At 35.5% G+C, this 8,734-nt stretch overlaps 1 protein-coding gene across 2 annotated transcripts; it reads right to left on the bottom strand.

The window, feature by feature from the left end:
• Window positions 1-524: 524 nt before the first annotated feature.
• On the bottom strand, window positions 525-3,292 carry LOC113691514 (heptahelical transmembrane protein 2-like). 2 transcript variants are annotated; one of them, XM_027209672.2, is made up of 4 exons: window positions 2,862-3,292; window positions 2,602-2,694; window positions 2,417-2,489; window positions 525-1,580 (listed from the first exon to the last, which is right to left on the bottom strand). In XM_027209672.2, the coding sequence occupies exons 1-4, from the start codon at window positions 3,113-3,115 to the stop codon at window positions 906-908; spliced, it is 1,095 nt and encodes a 364-aa protein (XP_027065473.1). In that variant the 5' UTR covers window positions 3,116-3,292; the 3' UTR covers window positions 525-905. The 2 variants fall into 2 exon arrangements, with proteins under 2 accessions (XP_027065473.1, XP_027065474.1); XM_027209673.2 differs by having other exon boundaries at window positions 2,417-2,486; window positions 2,862-3,289.
• Between the last annotated feature and the right edge of the window lie 5,442 nt (window positions 3,293-8,734).

Below are 8,734 nucleotides of genomic sequence, written 5' to 3'. Positions count from 1 at the left end.
TATCTAACGGGGATGTTCAAAAGATTTGTTGTGATCTTTATTGAAAATTTGCATAAATAAAAGGCAGGTTTGCTGTCTGCAATTGTTTCCTACTTAATTCTTTCCTTCTCGTCTTCATTGTAGCAAGTGAACTTGGCTTCTCTTTATCCATAACTACTTGCATGGCAAAATGAAGCGGAGTGGATTGTTAGTAACGGGAATCTTTTGAAGTCGACAATAGGTTTAATTCATCTGCGATTCCGTTTGGAAAGTTTATCTTCTGGCAATTAATAGATCCAAATCTGTTGTACCTCTGCTTTACGAGTTCACAGAGGATAGTAGTAAGTTCAACTGTTAAAGAAGAGATGGAAAATTTTTTGAGAGCGCAGTAATGAGAAGGAATTGGGAGATTGGCACTAGATGATTTCAGTAGTGATAAATTAATGAGAGCCCACATTTAAAACATTGTACTGCTGGCTCATATTTTTGTATAGCTTGTCATAATTTCCATCCTTTTGCACCACCTTTTGATGGCTGGAGTCGTATAATTGAATGATGGCACCTTTTGATTCGGGTTGATTTCCAATATGGTCCACCTTATTGTAAGACAATTGTCATTAAAATCCTATATTGACTGACCTATGTCCCCTTCAAAGGAAAGGGGAAAAAAGAAATGAAGGTCTTACACTTACAAGAAGCCTCCTCCAGACCAGATGTGAATCCTCTTCAACAAGGATCAATGGTACAATCCAATAGAATATATGGTTCTAATCTTACTCTTACACCCACGACCACCACCTTAAAACAAAAGCTGCAACAGCATTCACCTCATCGTATCTTTCATGAAGGCGTGAACCGTGAAAAGAATGCATATATAAAATCCATTCGAAGATCACAGCCCTGCTGCATCTAGCTAACCATACGCTTCAACCATCACAGGCTGGTAACCCTCCGCGCAAATCCATTATTACAAGAGTGGCAGCGCTATGGGCAAGAGCAGCAACAACAACCAACACATGGAAGATTTGGTGGCTCTGCCCCACAATATCAAATGCACCTGGTCTCCATCTCTCCGGTATCCTACTCGTGTAAAATCCTGCTCCAGCAGCATATAGAAAGCCCATTACAATCTCGTATCCAAGAGCTACTAGTATGTGTGGGCTGTTATGCCAATAAAGAATGACGGCATGTGCTGCTGGTATTACTCCTGAGAAACCCATGGCGAGGAAAATGTTTGCCCTGAAGGAACGGAAACGACCAGAGGATAGAGCAGGGGCAAAGAGGGTGACCACGGCAAGGCTACCAAAGCCAGTAATTGAGGCCAGGTAAAAAAGACGCCAATACGGGTGACATGAGAAAGCATAGTATATAGGGGCAAAGAAGGAGCAGATTATCATCAAGGAAATGCCAGCATAATCAAGGCGCCAGAAGAAGAGATAGAAACGTCTGGAGTGGCAAGCAAATAGATGGGCAAGAGAGCTACATACCATGCAGCACATAGCCCCTCCTAAGAACACAAACCAAGGCCATTTGGGGATAACATCAGAATCTCCATTCACATGTAAGATTGATGGTTTAGGAATGTGCCTTAGATATGATTCCTGCAATCAAATATATCAAGTAAATTAGGTCAGATGTATTAGTGTGCCATCCACCAGAGCAAGTTATTTGACTCTAATGTTTTTTCCTCCAATCTTCATGACCTACAAGTCTTTTTTCAAAAAAAAAATGACCTACAAGTCTACGAAGTCATTTTCTCCTCTTTAACATCCATATTAGACCAGCAAATTATCCAGGTAATCACTAGACTTCTTCAATAGTCAAGATTTGGCCACTTGACCATTAGTAATATGTTTTTATCCATTAAATTATCAAAAATATAAATTTTAGACCATTTCATCTAATTTTGCCATTAATTTTATTAGATCTACGAGTCTACGTGATTTCCAGCCTACTTGCTCGACAGCCCTTTGCTAGGAAACCAACATGTGCAAGTCAAACTAGCAACAAAATCAAAATGTAGATAAGCAGAATCGGGTCCTCTAGAACAGGAAAAAGCTACTTCTACTATACTCGTAGTAGATTGCAATTTTGTCATGCTCTTTTAGCAACAAACTCATCTACTTTATTTCGTTTTCTTTTCTACTATCACCATTTTTTTCAATCAATTAGAACCTTACGAACCCTCTTATTAGTTGCAACCAGTTTGCGTAATAAGACACCATGATTGAAAAAATCGACTCTATGTTTCAAAAAAAAAAACAAAAAATCGACATAGCAAATCACAAGATCACATGGGCGCGGGACTCGGTCACAAGATTCCCCAAATTATGGGCCAAATGTCCTGTAATTTGTTGGGTCCCATTCCCCACTACCGTAGTACCGTGCTGTCCGTTGAATTTTAGTGACTTTGCAAAATTTATAAGAGGAGACTTACTAGGAAAAAAGCATCAGAGCCGTTGGTTTTCTTGTTCATCTTCATCATCAACGGTCCATCAGTCCCCGGCCTACTAATTCAGTTTAATAACCTTATCAAAATAGTTCATATTCCAGGAGAAAATTCTAGTACGGGAAAGGATGAATAGCTTAAAAGAAACAACAAAATGACGAAAATGTCCTCACCTGAAGAATCTTCCGACCAAATTCTCCACCGTCGCTTTTTCCGTCAAGCTCACCGCCGTCAAGCACAAGAATATCGCGAAACCAACCAAATGCCTGAGAAAAAAAAACCACATTACCAAATGCTCTGCTAGCTAAGAAAAAAAAAAAAAAGAAGCACCAAATTCAACTAGCTTAAACCTGAGCTGCAAAACTTGAATTTTTTCAATGAAAATGGGCGATCAGTTACATTGGGAAAAAAAATTAGAAAAACGAAAACTCACGTCCAGATATTCAGAGTTTCATTGTGGACGGAGAAGACGCTCAAAACGACGTATTTTAACGGCCACTCGCAGCGGTAATGGTCTCTGATGAATTCATTATCCTGCATGTAATCAGGTAAGGACTCGAATTTCAACAATTTTTGCTGGAATTTCATCTTCTTTGTTGCTCTTTTGTTGTTCCGGTCCGAATGGACCGATTCAACTCCATGAGCACTAGCATCAGCATTTCCGGTTGTCCTGGTCCTCTGCTTCATCTTCGCCCGAATACTGATTGCCTTCTTTTGCTTTTTCCGGCGAGGTGGTCGCCGGAAATCTCAGGTGGCTATACTTTTCTCTCTCTGTATAAAGAGAAGTGGAGAGAAATGGACATAGGAGTATTTATATGATGGGCGGCGAATTTTTACGAGTGCAGCAAACAACGTGTTGCCATAGATTTTTTATCTTCGTGTTGCCTATTTTATTTTATCTTATTTTATTTGTGCGTTGATAAAAAAGTGGAAAATTACTTTTTTTTTAGGTAACCATAACATCTCTATAATTCTAATTTTTATATTTTAATTTTATTAGACGCACCCTAAAAGAATTAGACGACGCCAAATCAGAAAAGTATCTGCTCCTTGATCACTTCATGAATTAGGGCTTATGGTGCGCGAATTCCCCCATCAACATCTTTATAGTCTTGCTTTGAAACTTGATTTGCATTGCAGTGGGGGTTCAAATCCCTGACCTACCGTTCAAAGAGAAATTTACTCTCTTATGCGGTTATTAAATCAAAATTCAATAATTACTCATTCAAAGAGGGATATTACTCACTCAGTACAATCGAAGTACTAATTTTTTTTGGTTGATCAAATGGGGAAAATATGTCGTTGACCTTACGGGAAAATATCTTTTAATTTATTTACTTATTAATTTTGGTCTGGTGAATTAGGTTAGAATTATTATACTTGACATAGAGATATAGGGATTTTTATTTATTTATTTATTTATTTATTTTGAGATAGAGGATTGATTAGCCAACAAGGCCAAAGGTTTTAAGTGGCCCGGAACAACGGGGGAGAATAGAATACTAGAATTTCTCTCCCAAAAAAAAATTAATTAAAACGATGATCCTAAGCAATATCGAAGACTTGTGGGTAAATTAAATTATCTCACTGTAACGAGACCTGACATTTCGTTTGCAGTGAGTGTTGTGAGTCAATTTCTTGATATCCCTCGTACCAGTCATTGGGATGCTGTTGTACGGATTCTCAGGTATCTTAAGAATAATCCTGGAAAATGGTTGTTGTATCAAAATCATGGACACACTGATATTGAAGGATATAGTGATGCAGATTGGGTTGGTTCTGTCTCAGATCGAAGATCGACCATAGGATATTGTTTGTTTGTTGGTGGTAATTTAGTGTCGTGGAAGAGTAAGAAGCAAACAGTTGTATCCAGATCAAGTGTAGAATCTGAATACCGCGCTATGGCTCACACTGTGTGTGAATTGGTTTGGTTGAAGAGCATGTTACTTGAACTTGGGTTTGAGCATAAACAGCCTATGAATTTAGTGTGTGATAATCAGGCGGCTGTCCATATTGCGTCTAACCCAGTGTTTCATGAAAGGACAAAACATATTGAAGTTGATTGTCACTTCATTCGAGAGAAATTGCTTGACGGAGTCATCAAGACATCTCATGTACCGTCTGTAGATCAATTGGCTGATTTGTTTACCAAGAGTTTAGGGGGCTCTAAGGTAAAATACATTTGTGACAAGTTGGATGCTTATGATATATATGCTCCAACTTGAGGGAGAGTGTTAGGAGAATATCAGTAGTCTTGTAGATAATAAGTTAGTAAGGGTATTCTTGTAAATAGTTGGTTAGGTTTGTACTCCTATAAATACTAGTTGGTCACTCATAATACGGTGACTAGATATTTAGTTACCCCGTTTTGTAATTAACTCTTGTAATTTCAAGTGTTAATATATATACAATTGGTATCGTTTGTCAAAAAAAAAAATAAACTATAATCTCTCATATTTGTAATACAATTTGTTCAATAAAATTACTTATTTAGTTCTAAATTATTATTTTATAGTGTGTGTATAAAAATAAAAATAAAAAATATATATGCGTGGCGGATCGGGTACCCGTGAGTTTTTAATTATGTGACCCTAACCCGCCCTGCATCTTAGCGGGTACTCGACTCTCTTTTGACCCGATCAAATAATAAAAATCGGATATCCTAATTTTCAAATCAGATCGGATTGGATCAGATGTGACGGGTTTTCGGGTTAGCGGATAATTTTGCCCACCCCTAGTCAAAATTGATACAAAATTCAAAATCTATCTGTTGTGACTTTCTCTTTGCTATATAAATATTTATATTATTTTGGGTATTGAAAATGTCAAAGGGGAATATTATTAATGATCGGACGTTTTAGAGTTTGAATTCAAAATTGAATAATTTTTTTGTGGGAACTAATTTAAAGTCCCACCTGAAGGATTATGGGATCTAATGCAATAATTGTCTTGTGAATATTTAATGCACTATCTCAGACAAGCTCAAATTAATCCGAAATTTAACAAATTTAAATAACAATTTTCTAAGTGTCTAATTAGTTATTTAAATTTACAATCATCATAGTCTAGATTTTTTTTAATAATATCTATTTGGTTTTCAAAAGTTTTACACTAGTAAATAAACGACTCGGTTGACAAAGAAAAAGATTTTTTAGGGAGGTAAAAAACCCAATATATTAATAATCAAGTTACCTTTATAAAGCTAAGAAAATTTCAAAAAAAAAAAAAAGTAATTTTCATGTGCAACATAATTTGTTTTCATTGTTGGTAAAATGCGAAGTTTGCGTGGCAGATGATAATGCATGTTCTTTCTTTTTGTGAGTGCAAGTATCATTTTTATCTTGCTGGTCTGCATGGAATTTTCAATTGTTTTAGGTGAAGAATGCCATTTGAGCGATGAAATAAATTGATTTTTATTTTCTGTTATTTGTAAATTCTGAAGCTAATGGTGCATGCCTGGTGGATATTCTTTTTATTTTTTATTTTTTATTTTTTGGAGGTCTATTCTTCTCTCTACTTCTGTAGGTGTTGTGCTTCTTCTCTTTTTTTTATTATTATTTTTTTTGTTTATCGTTTAATCTTCAATGGATTTAGGTGAAGAATGTAATTTATCATCGTCGAATTTGCAACCAGCCTAATTTGTTAGTTTGCGTGAGGCATAGATTCCGCTGACCAAATGTACAAGCCAAGACCAAGAACTGAGTTACGTCGTTTAGCGGATTTGATATATCTTTACCAAATTTATTGTAGGCCCGATGGGTTTGGTGTCGGATGGATTTACTTGAGAATGATAAGTCAAGGCAAGGCACAACATCGCTTTCTTCCACGCTCACTTTTGTAGAAGACGTAATCAAGGTGTAGTCGTGTAGTTTTGAAAAGAGAAATCAAGCTGCTCAATTCAAACTGCTCAATATTTGAATTGTGTTTAATTCGATAAGAATTGATTCCAACTTGGTTTGTCAAACTAAACTTTAGAGCATTTTGTGTTCGATAAATATTTGAACTCAATTAATGCTTGGCTCGATTATCACATAATTAAAATTTATAGGTAAAAAATTTAAGTTACTTGAATTTGACTCGATAAGAGTTTGTTAAATTCAGTTTAATGGATAAACAAATCAAATTTGAACAAAATTTCGAACTAGATAGAATAATCAAACAAATTTGATCAAACATTGGGACGTTTGGTGTGCTTAGACTCGTTTACACTGCTGTCAAGAAACTTTAAAATTATCTGTTTGGATTCAAGAGTTTTTCAGAAACTACTTTTTAAAATACTATTAAAATTTTTAAAACGTACTTTAAAAAATACTTTTAAAAGTAGTCTAAATTTTTTTTATGTTTAAAAAATATCCCAAAATATATTGTAAAAACTCTTTTACTCTTAAATATCCTAAAATATACTATAAAAAACTCTGCTACAGTTAGGGGTGGAGCTGATTCAAGCTACTCGACTCGAGCTCGATGTGTACTCGATCAGAAGCTCGAGCTCGAACTCGCTTCATCGAGCTCGATCTCGAGCTGCTCGTTAGAGCTATCGAGTCGAGCTCGAGCTCAGAAATTTGATACTCGAGAGCTCGACGAGCTCTATCGAGTATCACATAAAAAATTAAAAAAAATTATCTATAAAATTACTAATATAGGTAAATAAATTCTGAAAAATTACCGGTGAGTACCCTTATCGAGTCGAGCTCGAGCTTTTTAAGGACTTAATCGAGCTCGAGCTCGAGCTGTGATTCTCCGACTCGATCGAGCTCGAGCTCGAGTTCGAGTATAATTATATTATAGCCGAGTCGAGCTCGAGTATAGCGGTACTCGAACTCGACTTGGCTCGAATACACCCCTAGTTACAGTAAAATTTTTTAAAAACACCCCAAAAAACAGCTAATCCAAACGGCGACATATGGAAGTGATATTTGTGAGATGAATTATACCTTTTTGGTTGAAGACTCTTCCTTTTATTGATTGATTTTAATTGACTTTGTACTTGCTTAAGAGGAAGGACGCGAAGAAAATTGATCGCCATGGTCTCCCTTAGAAGGGAAAGAGGGTATTTTGTTGGTGTTCAATAAGAGGAGTTCGATCGTTATTGAGGCAAACGGTATCTTTCGAATTATGCAAGTAATATTTGTGAAACTAGTTACAGCATTCTAGGTTAGTCGTTAGTGCTCTTCCTCTATTGACTGATTTTAGTTTATCTTCTTTCTATTTGCTTAACAAGGATGACGCGAAGAGAATCGATACTCGTGGTATCCCTAAAAGAAACAAGTGTCAAAGGATAAATAGATTATCAGACGTTACCATTTAAATCCAATTTAATGGTTTCAAAGCTTGGATTAGCTGCTTTTGGGATTGTTTTTTTTAAATATTTTACTGTAGCAATGCAGGTGAAAAACTTTTATTGTAGATGAGATTGTTTTTTAAGGCTATTTTTGGTGTTTTTGATATTTTTTTTGACGTTATTTTTTGTGTTTTAGAGGTTAATTTTTGTGTTTTTAGAATTATTTTTTATATTTTTAAAATTATTTTTATTTGTGTATTATTGTACCATTATACATGAAAAAACTTGTTTTACAAAAAAATGATCGATCCAAAATACATGTTTGTCTATTACATGCCCCTTACTTGCACATGATAAGCACGCAAAAAAGAACGGTGGATCGATTATAAAATTCGAAAACTATTAGTCGCTCAATGAATCGTGCAAATCTTTACTTACGAATTTTAAACGAACGTTTACACACAATTAAACATCAGGTCAATCTTGTCTTTCTTATCCTACTTTGGACCTAATTATAAATTTACTGGTTCCCTAATCTCTATCTGATTATATTCATAATATCCTGCATGCGGTTTCTTGGATGGTGCGTGCTTCACGCATAATTAAGGTATATTTTAACTAGAAAACTTTGAGAAGACAAAAGCTGAAGTTTCACGCAAATATCTTCTTAAAAGGTATTCACTCGCCTGATGAATGCATACTTTCTTTGGCTTGACTCATCTGGAAAAAGTACTCCCATATTGCTTTCCGGTGGGACGAATTTTCAAATGATGTAAATTGTAGTAATATATACGTACACACACACACACACACACATATATATATATGTATGTATGTATGTATTCATATTCTGGTTGGTATAAATGCTCGTGCTTTGGGGGAATATTAATGTTGCTTCTGCTACTGGCTTCAAGCAGGCGAAAAATGACGCAACCTGGTTGGCGAATCTTATTCTTTAAAAATATTCCTAATAATATTCATTATGATAAACTATTTTGGTCGTCTTTGACAAACAAAAGTTGCGT

Source organism: Coffea arabica, chromosome 6c, assembly GCF_036785885.1.
Source record: "Coffea arabica cultivar ET-39 chromosome 6c, Coffea Arabica ET-39 HiFi, whole genome shotgun sequence".
Lineage (NCBI taxonomy): Eukaryota > Viridiplantae > Streptophyta > Magnoliopsida > Gentianales > Rubiaceae > Coffea > Coffea arabica.
Note: the sequence above shows the minus strand (reverse complement) of the source record. Positions and strands in the feature narration are given on the sequence as shown.

Coding starts and splice junctions, on each gene's coding strand:
- LOC113691514 (XM_027209672.2), bottom strand. CDS start 3,115: ATGAAGCAGAGGACCAGGACAACCGGAAATGCTGATGCTAGTGCTCAT. Junction 2,695..2,861: donor GAAACTCTGAATATCTGGAC/GTGAGTTTTCGT, acceptor TTTTTTTCTCAG/GCATTTGGTTGGTTTCGCGA. Junction 1,581..2,416: donor GCTCTGATGCTTTTTTCCTA/GTAAGTCTCCTC, acceptor ATTTGATTGCAG/GAATCATATCTAAGGCACAT.